The 17,229-nt window shown below is 34.9% G+C and overlaps 1 protein-coding gene across 2 annotated transcripts in view; it reads left to right on the plus strand.

Moving 5' to 3' along the window:
• TBC1D23 (TBC1 domain family member 23) overlaps positions 1–17,229 on the plus strand; it is a 50,627-nt gene that overhangs the window by 27,559 nt on the left and 5,839 nt on the right. Inside the window, exons 9-16 of one of the 2 annotated variants that reach the window (XM_014853295.3) lie at positions 1,062–1,184; positions 2,335–2,427; positions 4,660–4,830; positions 7,008–7,050; positions 9,108–9,217; positions 11,973–12,112; positions 13,426–13,470; positions 16,650–16,738. In XM_014853295.3, the coding sequence (XP_014708781.3) occupies positions 1,062–1,184; positions 2,335–2,427; positions 4,660–4,830; positions 7,008–7,050; positions 9,108–9,217; positions 11,973–12,112; positions 13,426–13,470; positions 16,650–16,738 (814 nt within the window). The remainder of the gene's footprint in view (positions 1–1,061; positions 1,185–2,334; positions 2,428–4,659; positions 4,831–7,007; positions 7,051–9,107; positions 9,218–11,972; positions 12,113–13,425; positions 13,471–16,649; positions 16,739–17,229) is intronic. The other variant, XM_014853296.3, reaches the window with a different exon arrangement.

Below are 17,229 nucleotides of genomic sequence, written 5' to 3' on the forward strand. Positions count from 1 at the left end.
AAGTCAACAGGTCTGTCTGTGACCTCAGGAGCTCATGAGAACATTATGGTCTTTTGGGGTTTTTTAAAGGCGTTCTACCATAATAATTGCTAGTTGGTAGTCATCACATCCTTGAAACATCAAGTTGAGGTTAAATTATGTTCAGTATGGGGTGTTTCAGAAGGCAGATAAGGGAAATCTTTTAGGAATGTTTCCCTTGAAACTAATTAATTAAGAAAGATTTATTTCTAGGGACTAATTTCAGCTCTTTTAATAATTCCCTTATGTAAACCACCCCAGTTTCCAACAATGTTGAGTAAGTCAGATGGTGGGATAGTGGTTTAGGATACTGGGTGAGAAAGAGTCTGATTCTTTTCTTTTCAGTCTTGTAAGAGGAATAGCTTTCATTCTTCAGACACAGTAAATAATCTGCACTAGCAGTTGATAATTAGAACAGGCTGTACATCAGTGTGTTACATAATTTATGCCATATTTTTGTTTTCATATTTATATTAAAGTATGAAAAGTTCTGAGTAACCATTTTTAAACTTTCACCTTTAACTATAGATGATAGTATAGAAAATCGCTGAGTAGAATGTATTGTTTTTTCTTACTCTTTCATTTTGTATGAACTCCAACAGGGTCTTTCTTTCTTTTTTTTTTTTTTTAAAGATTTTATTTTTTTCCTTTTTCTCCCCAAAGCCCCCCAGTACATAGTTGTGTATTCTTCGGTGTGGGTTCTTCTAGTTGTGGCATGTGGGACGCTGCCTCAGCGTGGTCTGATGAGCAGTGCCATGTCCGCGCCCAGGACTCGAACCAAGGAAACACTGGGCCGCCTGCAGCGGAGCGCGCAAACTTAACCACTCGGCCACGGGGCCAGCCCCCCAACAGGGTCTTTCTATGTAGCTTTGTTGTAGCTTTTAGCCTGTAAGATTTGAGATGATATAAGTTGTAAAAATCACATGACTCAAGGATGTTATATAATTATCTTACCTTTTATCATGGTTTATTAAGAATATTTTAGGAAGAAAGTTTGATTTTGTTTTTTCTTCATAATGTTTTAAAAATGTCTCCTCAAACAGGATAATCATCATCTATTTGGTAGTACTTTGTTGGGAATTAAGGATGACGATGCAGATCTGAGCCAGGCTCTTTGTCTGGCTGTCTCAGTGTCAGAGATTCTTCAAGCAAATCAGCTTCAAGGGGTAAGAAAACCCACAGTTTATCAGAGGACTGGCCTTTAAATGCAAGGAACTGACATTTCCTCCTTGTTCATTGATTCTCACAAAACTAATTTACTACAATAATGTGGCTATTTTACTTTTTTTTGAATGATTAATTTGTTAAATTTTCTCTCCAGATGCTCATTTTTAAACTGCCAGCTTGTGTATTATTTTAGTTATCAATGATTATTTTTGACACCAATTTTAAAATTGCCAAATCTTTTTTTATATTAGCAAAACAACTGAATGTTGTATAAAGTACTTAAAAAGGTGAATAGAGCATTTAACAGTTAAATTCTGCGTAGTTATACAGCTAATTGAATTACATGGTTTAATGCCATAAAGCATTAACAAAGGAGAATTGAGGATATACTGTAATGTTCTATTACTATCTTTGTGAAAATCTAATGAGCCAGTTTTTTCAGTATATGTTCTTTATTACTGAAGTGCAACAGTTAACCATAGGTGTGTTTATTTGCAAAGTGGGGTGTATTTCCAAGATGGAGGGAAGAGGAATGGACATGGAAAGACAGGCCTTTTACAGTAGATCTTTTAAAAAACAAGCATTTCATATGTTTTTATGATTAGAACTATTACTAAAAATGAATGAAAACATATAATCCAGTTTAAAGAGACCTGTGTGAACTTCTTCACTTCAAACTGGCATTGCAGAACCTCCTCTCACTCCCAAAAGATGTTTAGTTTTTATGTGAACTGAATTGTTGACAGGTTTCTAGACTTATTTGCAGAAATAAGAATTGTAACTAGATCTGTGTTTATAACTATATAGTTTTTAAAAAGTGTTTAAGATCATACACATTAAGTTTTTGTATTCTAATGTAATTAGTTTTACAGCTCAAACTGACATTGTCCTGCTACATATTTTAAGACTTTCTAGTCAAGAACAGTATATACAAAATTTTTAACTGCTTAAAATTTATGATTTTGATTAAAAAGATTAAAGTTATATGCTTCTGGCTGTACTGATTGGCTCCTCTTAATTGTATGTGAGATCCATTTTTTTATAAACCTGTTCCCCCTCTTTTGGTTAATTGTTAATATTATATTGTGTACAATGTGACCCTCGTGGCAAATTCCAGTATGTTAAATGTTCTTTTTCTTTCCCTCTTAGGAAGGAGTCCGGTTCTTTGTGGTAGATTGCCGTCCTGCAGAACAGTATAATGCTGGGCATTTATCGACTGCTTTCCATTTAGATTCAGATCTGGTTAGTATAAATGCTGATTAAAATTTTTTTTTAAAGTAAGAGAAGTTTTTCTTTAGCCTGTAAATAATATACATGCACCAGATTGGAGATGTTTTTGTTTCTGCTTTAAGGAGGGAGTCTTGGCCCTTGTAAGAAAAGTGTTGCTCTCAGGTTTCCTTTTTACCTAGGATGCTCTTTGGCATCATAAAGGATGGATGAAAACACTGTTAACTATGGCTTGCTATTGCTTACCATTGTTATGTCAGTAAATTCTAAATCTCTTATTATTAGCTGCCTGATTTAGCACTTAACATAGTGCTTTGCACCTAGTAATTACTGGATGAATATTAGCTCTTATTATAATTTTTCTTCATGATAAGTACTTAATGCATATACTAATAAATTAATATTTAATAAGAGTAGTGTCTGGCATATAGGGGTTCAGTTGTTAAAATTGATATCCTAGGGTCCCTTTAATTAAAGGAGTAGATGAAGTGAATAATTAAGTCTTGTCGGGGATGCTTAGAACACTTGGTAGAACTGGGACTGACAGTATTTAAGCCATTCTGGGGTTGTAAGAGTCTCAGAGATGGGAAGACAGAGGAGTAATCTTTGTGCTGACTATGCAATCCACCCTTCTTCCCAGCTTGTCTGAAAAAGTTGACGCTGCGGCTGAAAGGCACGTAGAAGGGCTTAGGTGGTGTTGAGAGGAGGCTCAGGGAAAGTGGAGGTAGAACAACGCAGAGAGTTTGGGCGCTGGAGGTGAGGAAGGCCATCCTAGTTCGTTTGCATCCTGAAAATGAACTTTCTCTTCCTTCATTCATCTAGGAGGACTTAGATGGGCCTTCTTTTATACTTATTTTAAAAATTTATTCAAGTGATTCATGAATACTTGATTTAAAAAAAACTTAAACAATAGCTGCAGAGTTAACTATTATTATCAGCTTGTTTAATTTTCCAGACCTTTAATATGTATCTACATATTTCCTGTTCATTTTTTTTTCACTTGACTTTTCACTTAATAGTTCACTTGGTTTTTCACTTAACAGTTTCTTGGAGACCTTTCCTTTTAATTACATTCTTTTTAGTGGCTGTAGAGTGGTCCATCTACAGATGTGCCATAATGTATTGCCAAATTGATGTACATTTGGGTTGTTTTCAGTTTTCTTGTAATAAATAAAGTTGCAGTTAACATTCTTATATGTATTTTGTGAACTCCTATAGATATTTCTGTAAAATAGAATTCTTGGATTTTGAGGGGTGTGGGCATATAAAATGTTACCAGAGACTGCCATATTGCCCTTTAAAAAGGCTGAACCAGTTTACACTTTACAACTGTAAATGAGAATGATTGTTTCTTACCATCAGCATTATTGGATATTACCAATTATTATTATTTTTTTTAGTATTTTTTTATTAAGATTATGATAGATTACAACCTTGTGAGATTTCAGTTGTACATTATTGTTAGTAATGTTGTGGGTATGCCACTTCATCCTTTGTTATCAATTATTTTTTATTTTACAAGAATGATAGGTGAAAAACAGCAATAATTACTAGTGACGTTGAGCATCTTTCTGCGAGTGTGCTTTTTTTTTTTTACAAACTACTTTTCTTTGGTTCATGCATTTTTCTATTGGATTTTCAGTGTGCTTTTTATGTAGCCCCATTATAACATTTGTAACAAGTTTTTCTAATTATTGGCATATTTGTTTACTTGAGGTAATAAATTAATTTTTTCATCCTTGTATCTCTAGTACCTAGAGTAGTGCTCATAAATAAGTGGCTTCTAATTTTTCTCACTGTCCTGTAAGAAATACGTGGTTTGCCATGTAAGTGGAAACTAAAAAATATAGCTGGTTTCAATGTATTATTTTTATTTGTGATTTGTAGTCATTCAGTTTAGTCATGAACTTGTACTCAGTGTTAAACTTTTCTTGTCATAATACCTAAGGACATTGTAACTTGTTTAAGAAACAGCAAAAACAAATTTTTTTCTAGTAGTATATTTTCTTTGCATAATTTAATCTTTGGGTGAATTTTCAACCTTTGTTCTAATGTGTTATTGGCACATTTATGCACATTTCTTTTCTCTTATCCCAGAGGTTTTGTTATAAGAGCCTTTTATTTTTCCTTGTTTTTGTGGTGGCTATTTAAATATTGTTTTTTCCCCCTAGAAAAATATTTCAAGTTGTACAAATGTATGTGAAACACAGGCATGCCACATTTTTAATTTTTAAAAAAATTGTCTAGATGCTCCAGAATCCATCTGAGTTTGCACAATCAGTGAGATCCTTGCTGGAAGCACAGAAGCAGTCCATTGAGTCCGGCTCTGTTGCTGGCGGGGAGCACCTCTGTTTCATGGGCAGTGGCCGAGAGGAAGAAGACATGTACATGAACATGGTCCTGGCACACTTCTTACAGGTCTGCTGCAGATGAGTTCTTTTTTTTTTTTAATTGAGTTAATGATAGGTTACAATCTTGTGAAATTTCAGTTGTACATTAATGTTTGTCATTCGTGTTGTAGGTGCACCACTTCACCCTTTGTGCCCACCCCCCACCCCACCGTTCCCCTGGTATCCACTAAACTGTTCTCTTAGTCCACATTTTTAAATTCCTCATATGAGTGGAGTCATACACAGATTATCCTTCTCTAGCTGGCTTATTTCATTTAACATAATTCCCTCAAGGTCCATCCATGTTATTGCAAATGGAATGAAGATGATTTCAATCTTGCTTGGTTCTTGCTATCAACTATAAGAAATTCTCATACGTGGTTTTGTGCTGTGACATATACATTGTCAAATTTATATTTTTCTTTCACAGCTTATTGGTTTTATGTCTTGCCAAGAAAGGTCTTCTCCCCTGGATTTTTCTCTAATGCTTGTATGGTTTGTTTTTTAAGTTTCAAAACGTTTAGAATTTCTTTTTGTTTAAGAAATCAGGTAGGAATCAGAATTTTTTTTCCAGATAGCTAACCAGTTGTGCTATCAATTTGAAATACCAGCTTTTAATATACAGAATTCCTCAGTGTGTCAGGGTTTATTTCTGGATTATTCTGTTTCTTTGCTCTTTGTGCCTATTCATGCCCTCGTACTTTTTACAGTAGCTATATGATTCATTTTAACATCTTCACTTTGAAATTGAGTAAATATGCGTGTGTATTTATTCATGCCACTTAGCCACCTTTCCTTTTGTGTTTGAATGTTGTCTTCAGCACAGCTAATTTGTGTTAGTGATTGTAGGCAACTTGTTCCTCTACCTTCTCTACAAAGCTTCACTCAGTGGTGGCTCGCTCTTTATAAAATAGTTACTAGGTATTCTTCGGTAGTTTATATGTTGAGGTCCTCATTTTGTATGACCCTGAACTATGGAATCAGGAAGACAGTAGGTGTGGTGCTGTTACACAAATCACTCAATTTCAATCCATTTCTATTCATGTTGTATTTTGCTGGGAATCTGGTTTGAGAAAATTAGTCTAAAGGACAGAGTCTTTAAAAGAAAATCAGACAAGGAGCAAGATGTTGGGAGAGGGATTATAACAGAATTTTTTATACCTTATTAAAGGAAAGATTTTTAGAAACTTATACAGAATAACAAAAATAGGGACTCAAACTGTCAACTTTTTTTAACAATTCAAGTTCTTGATGTAGTTTTAGAAATTTTTTCCCCAATTTTGATCCTGGAAAATTTCAAACATGCAAAGTAGGGAAAATTGAACCCTATAAACTCTTTATAAATACATGACCACATTGTCATTATTACAATTTATTATAAAAAGTCTAACTAGGGTTCGAGTTTCCCTGATTTTCCCAGGATCCAAAACAAGACATTACACTTGGTTGATATCTTTAAAGTCTCTTTTAATTTATAGGTTCCCTTTCCTAATTTTTTTCCTTGAAAATATTTGTTGGCAAGAACTGGTTACGTTTGTCTTAGTTTCCCGCATTCTGGATTTTGCTGACTGCACTCACATGGTGCTGTTTATCAGCTTCTGCCCTGGTGCTTCCTGTAAACGGGTAATTACATCTAGAGCCTTGATCAGATTTCTTCCGGGGGGGACAGGAAATCCTGGGAGGTGTGTACTTCCATCAGGAGGTAAATACTGCCCAGTTGGCTGTCTTTTTTCTCTGTCTTTTCTTTGTTTATCACTGTTTAGAGCCATTAATTTTTAGTAGTTTGTACAATGGTAGCATTCTTTCATTTCTTCTTCATAATTAGCTGTAATATTTGCTTTTATATTTCCTTTTTATAAAGCACACAAATTATTTTGAAAGCTTTTAAAAACCACTCAAATTAAATCTAAAAATAGAATTTAACTGATTTTTAGTTTGACTCTTTATTACGCTGTGGGAACTATAATACAAATAGAATCAGTCTTGTTAGAAGCCATGAAGTTGTCCCCTTCTTCCCACCCAAGCACCAATACACAAGGAAAACTTATGTACCTCTCTGTGCCAAAGTCCAAAATGTCAGAGAAAAGAAAAGGTCTGGAAATTTAATATATAACCTTATGTTATGTTTGTCAGTGTTTATAGAACTGTCAGAAGTTTTAATTAAATTGCGTTTTGGAATAACTTAAATTTTATTTTCCATTACAGAAAAACAAAGAATATGTGAGCATTGCCAGTGGAGGATTTATGGGTAAGGTTTTAATGTATCAATCCCTTTGCCTCCACTTTTCAGAGGAAATTATATTATCACCAGGGCTGATTGGGAGTGACCAAATTCGTTAATGGGTACACTCTCTCTTCAGGCATTCAGTATTTTCAGAAAAGGCAAGGCCAGCAGGATGTGGAAAACAGACATAACTGGCAGTTGAAATGAGTCAATATTTAATTAGCTTGTTTTTGTAAAGATGCGTGAAAAACTGCTCACACGATTTGTCTCTGGAGAAGAAGGAACAGTTAGGACTGGGAAATAAGAGGAATACTTCTACTATGTACCCTTTGTATTATTGGCTTTTTTGTTTTGTTTCGTTTTCATTTTATTTTTGAACTACGTGATGGTATTACCTGCTAAAAAAAATGTTGGCTGAATGGAATAAAACAAGTAAGCTGCTGTTTTCAAATCTGTAATCCAGGATAGTAAAATAATTGACAAAATCTCTGCAGGCACCTATTTGAGAATTTATGAAGGATTAGGTCAGGGTAGTAAGATTTAAAAAGAGCTTGTCTTTTTACAAACTATGTTATTTAAGGGGACAAACTTGAAACTAGTAGATAAATAAGACCTGGAGATGTAATGCACAGTATAGTGAATATAGACAACAAATATTGTATTATTATAATCATCAAACTTGCAGAGAGACTAGAACTTAACTATTCTCACCACAAAAAAGAAATGGTAATTATGTGATGTGAGTGAGGTGCTAACTGTTGCTACAATGGAAATCATATTACAATATGTAAATATATCAAATCAACGTGTTGTGTACTTTAAATTTACACAATGTTATCTGTCAAATGTATTTCAATTAAAAAATAAAGAGTCTGTCTTACTTTAAAAGACAGGAAAAGAGATATAAAAATACTGAATTGTAAGAACTGGGAAAAATTAATAATAAAATCAAATTAATTGTTGAAGGTATAGAATCTTGAGTTTGAATCACAGGGGTTTTATAAGGATCTAGTTCTGACCAAATATAATTGTTTTATGTTACAGTTTAGAATTTTGATAGATTAGGATCTGTTTCCTCTTGATCTTTGTTGATATTAGCAAGGATTATGATTATCTCCCATGTTTCATGGCCTGATAACTAACTACCTTTGAGGCTTATACCCAGAGTGATCTACAAAAGGGATTATTTGTATAAAAGTAGTGTTAAACAGGTATTGGCCTTAGGCCCAGTGTTATTTATTAGGAATTTTGACAACATAATACAAAACTTGATTGTTAAGCTTGTTCTCAAAAGTGTCTGAAAAAACATTCTTTTATAGTATAGTCGAGGTTTTAGAAACTTTTTTCTAAACTGTGAATTATTCCCTTTTCAAGAATAACCTCTAAGGGCCAGCCCGGTGGCACAGCAGTTAAGTTCGCACGTTCCACTTCTCGGCGGCCCAGGGTTTTCTGGTTTGGATCCCGGGTGCGGACATGGCACTGCCTGGCAAAAGCCATGCTGTGGCAGGCGTCCCACGTATAAAGTAGAGGAACATGGGCATGGATGTTAGCTCAGGGCCAGTCTTCCTCAGCAAAAAGAGGAGGATTGGAAGTAGTTAGCTTAGGGCTAATCTTCCTCAAAAAAAAAAAGAATAACCTCTCTTTCCACAGCAATTAATACCTAAAACTGCTTCTTTGTTATGGGGAAGGTTAACTGATGTCTCCTTATGGTAAGACAAAAGCCACCATAGGTTTTCTATTAATCCTTTATGTCATAAAAGTGTTGCTGAGAGTACCTATTAATGCTTGAAAGATTACCTTCCAAAGAGGAAAACATCAAGCCTGTATGTAGTTATTGTCACCCTTAAGGTCAATTAAGAAAAGTTCTGTGTGTACAGAGGGCTTTAGAGGAAGGAGGAGAGGAAGGCTTTCCGTAGCCGGGAGTCCTTTACTCTTTTACAGAGGTGCAGAAAGAAATACCTGTGATTCTGCTTGGATCCTTTTTCATTCAGCTATGACGTGTTTATTATACTTCTCTGGTAATCTTTCCAGAGGGGATTGAGATGTCAGGGTTTTTTCCTCCTCTTCTTCTTTATCTTAAGCACTGCAGCAGCACCTGGCAGACATTAATGTGGATGGACCAGAAAATGGATATGGGCATTGGATTGCTAGTACCTCAGGCTCAAGGAGCAGTATCAATTCTTCTGTTGATGTGAGTATATCTGTAGAACATGTCACCAGATTTGGGTCAATACCCAGAAAAGATGATTAACTATTAAACTCCCAGTATAGCAGAAATGGAGTCACAATATTTCAAACATGTACAATGAGGAGTCATGTTGTTGTGAAATTAATGAAATGATGGAGCAGGCTGAACAAGTGAAACTAGCAAGAGTTCTGGAGGTCCATCTACTGCATGCAGATCTCTCCCTTCCTGGGAGCTTGGCATCACCTGGTGATAAATTTCTGCTTCAGCTTATATATCAGTGGAGATAGTTTTGAGTCCAGGACTAGCCGAGACTCTCAGGAGAGCTGGTTCTAGGAATCTCCCAATACGTTGGAGCCAGAACTCTGAGGTTCATGGTCACACCTCCCACATGCCATGTCTCTACCTCTCCGTACGACAAACTTACATAATTAGAACTTCAGTCCACCCATGTTTGAGAATGGGCTGGGCAGAGGAAGACAGGAACTGATTGCCAATCCTGTTATATTTGATTTTTAGTTACTGAGATGTATATTACTGCAGGGCTTTGCTATAGTGGGTAAATCATTTTCTGTTCTACTTTGGAAATATTTGGGCAAGAAGTTTTTTGTGCTTTTTCAGAATTTCATGTCAGTTGAATTAGGTGTCATTAAATCGCTTTCTTAACAACTAATAGTCCTCATCTACCTAATGATCATTCTTCAAAACAAATATAAGGAAAACTGCATTACAGGGTCATGGTTATTAGCTTGGGCTTACCATTCTGACTTACTCAGGTGTTCAGGTTTTATCTTCACAATTTACTTTCTTCAAGATTTCCAGCAAGATCTTTTTAGCTCTGGTTTCTCCATCTGAACCATAGGGATGATAATAACAGAACCTTCCTCGTAAGGATGATGCGGGGATTAAATGTGCAAGTGAATGTAAAGTGTAATACCGTCACATGTTTAACAGTGCTAGTTATACAGTTATAACTCATTAGATGATTAATTGAAGTTTATCTTCAGCCATGTAAATCGAAGCAAATTATTGTCAAATTGCCAACAGATAAGGTTTCTCTGAGAATTGTTTTCGACTTGATTCTCTAGGTATCTAAGAGCTCTTTGTGTGAGATCACCAGTTATTTAATAAACACTGTTTTTCATTTTGAATAACTAAATAGTATTCCATTGTTTGGAGAGATTATAATTTATTCACTTAGTCCCCTATTGTTGATTATTTACATTGCATCTAGTCTTTTTTCTGTTATAAACCCTACTACAATTTATTTTTGTAGTAATATATTTGGATACACCATGATTATTTAGTCCTAGAAGTGGAATAACTTGATCAAAAGATTATCAAAATTCTTAGAATTCTGCATTATCAAATTTCCCTCCAAAAAATATTATTCTCATTTATATTCTCACCCACAGCATGTTGGATAGTCTTTCTGTTGAAGTTTTTATCTTCAGATTTGATAAACAGTGATTGAGGCCATTAAAGAAACTGTCTTAAAGATGCATTATATTCAAAAGTACCAAAGAATTTCCACAGTCAGTTAAATTTGGTTTTGAATTTGGATATCGAAATAGAAACATGGTTTTTATGTTATTTAGTTAATGACTTATTGCTCTTAAAAATAAAAATAACACGTGTTCATTGTAGCATGTAAATATGAAAAGTATAAAGAAAAAATCACTTCTAACCTTACAAGAGATAACTGCTATTCATATTTTGAAATATTTTCTTCAAATCTTTTTAATAAATGTGTATTTTATTTTAAAAGTACATGATCAGAGTGTACATAGAGTTTTATTTTCTGCTTTTATACTAAATGTATTTTAAAATGCTAGCAAATGGGCACATATTGATTATTTCCTTCGCATAAATTCTGAAAAGGAATTAATGGGCAAAAGATAGGCACACTTTTAAATTTTTGATACCTATCACTAACTTGCCCTCTGGGGTATATGGGACCAGTCCCATGGACAGTTTAAGAATTATACTTATCCTTCTATTACATTAGGTACATAAGGATAACTTTTCTTGAGAAATTAGAAGTCTAAGTGAAAAAGCTTTAAAAAGCAAACATTTGAAAGGAATAATGTTTAAAAATTTAGCTACATGGATAATATTCTGATTACACTTTTGCTTATTTTTATAGAGTAATCTGAGTTAAGAAAAGGTCAATAACTTTATTTGTTACTGAATAAAGAAGGTAATGTCAGACTTCACACATTTATATGTGCAAATGTATCCTGATTTTTCATTTCTGCCTTCCGTTCCTAAATGATTTCACCTAGTGCCGTGTGCTAGGGCCGCCATAACAAAGTACAACCGACTAGGTGGCTTCAACAACACAAATTAATTTTCTCCTCCTTCTGGAGGCTGGAGGTCCGATCAAAGGGCCAGCCGGTTTCGTTTCTCCTGAGGCCTCTTTCTTTGGCTAGCACATGGCGCCTTCTTGCTCTGTTTGCACTTGGCCTTTTTTCTGTGCATGTGCATCCCTGATGTCTCCCCCCTTTCTATGAGGACACCAGTCATACTGGATTAGAACTCACCTTTAGGACCTCATTTAACCTTAATTTACCCTTTAAAGGCCCTGTCTCCACAAACAGTCACTTTCTGAGGTGTACTGGGAATTAGGACTTTAACACATGAATCTGGGGGCGCGGGGGACACACAATTCAGTCTACAACATCTTGATAACCTTTAGCAGTAGTGTGTGTGCTAATCATTTAAAGAGCAGTTAATTCATCAGTAAGTTCTTTTTTTTCAGGGTGACTCTTCTAATGGCTCAAATGATAGAGGAATGAAATCACTAGTAAATAAAATGACTGTTGCTTTGAAGACAAAATCTGTTAATGTCAGGGAAAAAGTTATCAGTTTTATTGAGAATACATCAACTCCTGTGGACCGGTGAGTTGCTTATATGGTATGAGTTTATGATGAGTAATTAAAACTAAAGAAAAATGTCTTACAGTAAATGTTAGTTGAATGTGTTCTAGAAAAGCATCGTAAAGTACATTTTTTTATTATATGATTCCAGTTTTCATTATAATTGCATAGCTGTCCTTTATTGCTATAAAAGTTGACTACAAAGATTCCTCTCTCTTCTTCCACTGCTCAGAATAAGATGTAAATAATGATTCTGCTCCGTCATGCCATTTGTTTAAAACAATGTTCAAATGCCATTATGTGTATTACACTTCATGTAGTAGCTGCTTCCCACATGTCAGATGGATGGGAATTGTTTCCTACATGTAGTAACTTCATAGCAGGAACCTCTTCCTCTGCTCCAGGAATTTAAAACCTACAAGATTTGGTCATGCTAAATAAAGCAGAAGCCCATTTTCTTAAGTTTAAGAGTTTAGCTCTTCATAGAATTTGTTCACAGAATATAAGTGACCCCTCTTTCCCCGTGAATTACAAGTGAAGGACACAGCTAACAAATGATAAGCGAGGTTAGGAATGTCTGTTATGTTGCGTCTTACTGGAACTGCAAGTGCGCAGTGTGCTTTTTTCTCCACATATTAGTCTAATTGACCCTTCTTCCTAGAGTTCAAGGCTAACCTAATAATTCCAGCGCAGAATTTGTTTCTGAGCAAGCCTGATCTTGGAAATGTGTTGTAGTATTTAATTTCACTCTCATGTCTTACTTGCATTGTCCTAGAAAAGTTGAAATATTTGACTTTTAAGAACTGAATGACAGGAATTTACTTTGTCACTTTAAGTAAAGCTCATATGCATACCATGCATTTTTTCCCATTTAGTAATTAGCAAAGAAGAGAATAGGTTATGTTCACTAATCCAAAACGTTGTACCTTGTCTAAAATGGTCTGCTGATAAATAATATTAAAGGGTTTTATCAAGCCTGAAAGATCTTTTGCTCATTAAAATTACATTGGCTCTCAGGAGCCTAACCTTTTTACTTTTAGTTAGTGCATTCTGAATTAGGGAACCATTGTTGCTGCATTTTGTAGCATGAACATTTAAAACTTTATTTTGAAATGAACTAGTGATAACTCTGAGTTGAAGAGACTATTCTCTTTGTTAAAGAATCACTTCAAACTGGCCTTTTCTTCCTTTTTCTTTGTACCTAGATGATCAAAACGTTTTCTTTACAATGTAAACTCTGGGTTAGAAAAACTGATTATACTGTATTTTTTGTTTTAAAGCTGTTGTGTGGTTAATAATCATTTTGTTCTGTCCTCTGCCTCGATTTGCTGTAGAATGTCTTTCAATCTTCCTTGGCCAGACAGAACATGTACAGAGCGGTAAGCCAATGAGTGGAGCAGCTTTGTCGGACCGTCCCTGTCTTTAGCATGCCTCCTGCTGTCTTGGCTCAGATTTCGTGCAGCTGTCTCAGATGCTAAACTTTTCTCATTCTGCTTTTAGGAGTGTGTGATGCTGATTGATCTGTTTTTCTTTTTGTTTTTTGCGTGATCATTTTAATTGTTTTTCCTTGCATGCTTCTTTATATCTCCCATTCCTCAGATGAATATCAAGTACATTCAAACCCAAGAACTCCATAAAACCTTCAGTTTTTACTCTGAGATGGGGGAAGTGAGACAGAGAATATAGAGGCTCAGAGTGGGCCAGGTGTGAACTTTGGGGATCGTTTACTCTGTCTCTGTCCCAGAGTAATTATAGCACCTGACAGAGGCACAGTTCATGGTTCAAAGGTTTTGTTAATTCATGTACATTATGTAACTGTATAATATTTTTAGATTTTTCTTACTAAGATGTATGTGTTTATGTTGGTGGGTTAACATATATAAATTGGTGGGTGCCAGGTTTTCCTTGAAAGAAATTAGGTCATGCTGGACATGTTAATGTATAATCCATCTTCTCTTCTCTGCCGCTGGTAAGATGGGCTACTAGTCATTGGGTTCCAATAAGGTTAAAGTTTAACAGTCCACTGGATCCTCAACTGGGATGAGCAAAGAACTTTACTAATTTAATACTTCTTTATGGCTTTACAGTTTTTACACTTACAGAATTTTTCTGCAATTTAAGTAAGAATATCAATTATAGCTATACCTATGAACATTTTAAAAGAAATTCTAGTCATACTTTGAATGTAAATTAAGCTTTGGAATAATGGAGTTGACTTTTTCTCAGGTCATTTCAATATTTTTAGTGGCTAGAAGTAGCATTTTTAAAAAGAATAATTTACTCTCAACTTATTGATAAGAATTTTTATTTACTGTGACTGTTCCTGCACAACGCCAATTATAGGGCTTCTAGTATAATTTTATCTAAAATTTTAAAGGAAATTGCTTCTTTAAAAATTATAATCTATTTGTCAATCATCTTTCTACTTTCTTTTCTTATAGGACCATTGAATTAGTCTAATTTTTACTTAATTCCCAAGTTTTCTTGCAAATTCTTAATTTTTAAAAAATTTATCTTCTCTGGTCCACAGGCAGTTTTATGTATTTTGAAAATAGAATCTAGTGAAAAGTTAGAATGAATTGAATTTCTTTCTGAGCTCAGTAAATTAAGTTAAAACCAGATCCAACTATTTTGTAGTTGTTTCTGTTATTACTTTAGTCAAAAAAGGATAGATATACTGCTCTTTAAAAAGAGTCCAGCCTTTGAATTTCATTAATTTTTAGCCAGTCTCTTAAGAACTATCTCAGTAATCTTTAGCAATCTTGTTTTTAAAAACTGCATTGTTTTATAAATCTAGATCAATAGTGAATAACTTTGGCTTTTTGGATTGTCACTTTATTCACACTTGGGTTCTGGTTCAAGCATTTTTTGTAAATGTTATCTTTGTAACTTTCTATGTCTGGCAGTTTAATTTTGCTTTAATATCAGGAGACAACAGTTACTTAATCTCATACAATTTTATAATATAGATGGCACTAAAGTATTTTTAGATAAAAGCTATATCATCTTTGTCTTTGCCTTTTGTAAGAATGCAGAATCTGAGTTTCCTAGGTGTCTGAGTTTCCTGGGTGTTTGAATTTTCTTTCATTTTTCTGTCTCAAATGAGCATAGTTTGATAATTTACAGGATAATTTTACATTAGATATATTTTAACGTAAGATCAAATGATTTTATCTTAATCAAACTGTAAGCAATGTATCAATTAATTTAACTTATAATTCCCCAAGAGTGTCTGTTATAGTCTCAACTCTTGTTGGTTTTCTATTGAGGAATGTTGTTTTGGGAGAAGTAAAGATTTAATCCTATTTCAACAAAATTAGGTCATGATGAGATTTTTATTGATGATTTATATTGGGAAATTATTTAAAATACAGATATGATCTCTATCGTCTAGAAAAATTGAATTATAACACTAAGTAAAGATATGTAACTTGATTTTTTCCCACATTGGACTATCTCTTGATACATGACAAGGAAAAAAAAAAAAAAGCCACAGCTTGCTTTCATTGTAGATAATCTTAACTGAAACTTATCCTACAAATAATAAATACACTGCCTTTCCCCCAGAAACATATTTTATTGAAGTAGTTTAATTTTACATCTTGGTTTTTTTTTTGAGATTACCTGAAAAGTAACGAGGTATAAATTTTTATATCAACAAGAGAGAGGTCATACTTCCTGCAGGACTGATCAAGTTTGAGTTTACATGTTGTTTATGCTTCTGCCACTTGAAAAAGAAAGGCAGATTCATTTTCATGGTTTATTGACATTTATGTAAAAGAAATAGCATCTTTGGGGCTGGCCCCGTGGCCGAGTGGTTAAGTTCGCGTGCTCCGCTGCAGGCGGCCCAGTGTTTCGTTGGTTCGAATCCTGGGCACGGACATAGCACTGCTCATCAAACCACGCTGAGGCAGCGTCCCACGTGCCACAACTAGAAGGACCCACAACGAAGAATATACAACTATGTACCTGGGGGCTTTGGGGAGAAAAAGGAAAAAAATAAAATCTTTAAAAAAAAGGAAAAAGAGGAAATAGCATCTTAGTTTCCCTTTAAACAACAATAACTAATAAAAAATGGGAGGAAAAACCTTATGACACTTGCTCCCGTATGAGAAGCCTTAAGTACTCCTGGAATTTGATGTTTGGTTCCATAATCCTTTTCGTCTAACAATCATGTATGTAGCACTTAATATATGTCAGGCATTGTTTTTAAGAGCTTCAGAAAATATCAGCTGACTTAATTCTCACAGTAACCATGAAGGGTAGATATTGTTATCACCCTTCTACAGAGGAGCAGACAAGCACAGTGAGGTTAAGTAACTGTCCTAAGGCCAAACCTATGGAAGCATTGGTTTTAATATGAATAATAAAATGGTTTAAAATGTAATTTTCATATATTTGAAAGCATTCAGCCTACCAAGACCTTATGCCTCTTTTGCTAACATAATTTCCTTATTTTGTTTCAATTTCCTTAACATAGCTGTCATAAAACTGGATGGTACATGGGCAGTTAACTTCTAAAGTGATGGTTTCCCCCTCTCAAATTCTTTGCCTGTAGGCATGTGAGCAGCAGCGACAGAGTGGGCAAGCCTTACCGTGGTGTGAAGCCCGTTTTCAGCATTGGGGATGAAGAAGAATACGACACAGGTGGAGTAATACCCCTGCCTATAGACTGCTTTCCCCAGGCGCCGGGCCCGTCTGAGACGAGCTGCACAACTGCTCTAAACAGACAGTGGGAGTGTAGAGGAGATTGGAGATTGGTGGTTTTTCTATTAATAGTTTGGTTTCAGACAGCTGAAGTTCTGCCTGTTCGATGAAACCCAAGCAGAAATACTGAGTCGGCAGTTGTTGTAGGCGTCTTTAGCTGAGGAGGGAACTCTAAACTGGTGATAATCTGGGAATTATCAGTGTAGAAATAGTATTTAAATCCATGGGATTGGATTTAAATCCCCTTAATCCACCCACCGAGGAGAGTGAGAGTGTGGGACTGAAGGGAATTGCAAAATTGAGACAGCTGAAAAGAGCCTTTTGAACCGGGAGGCAATATCTTAAAGGGCCACAAAATGGGGCTGTCGTGTCAGGGAAATTGTCATCCTCCGTGGATGTCTACATTTTTAAAAATAATTTAATACCTTGGT

This window comes from Equus asinus, chromosome 5 (assembly GCF_041296235.1).
Source record: "Equus asinus isolate D_3611 breed Donkey chromosome 5, EquAss-T2T_v2, whole genome shotgun sequence".
NCBI lineage: Eukaryota > Metazoa > Chordata > Mammalia > Perissodactyla > Equidae > Equus > Equus asinus.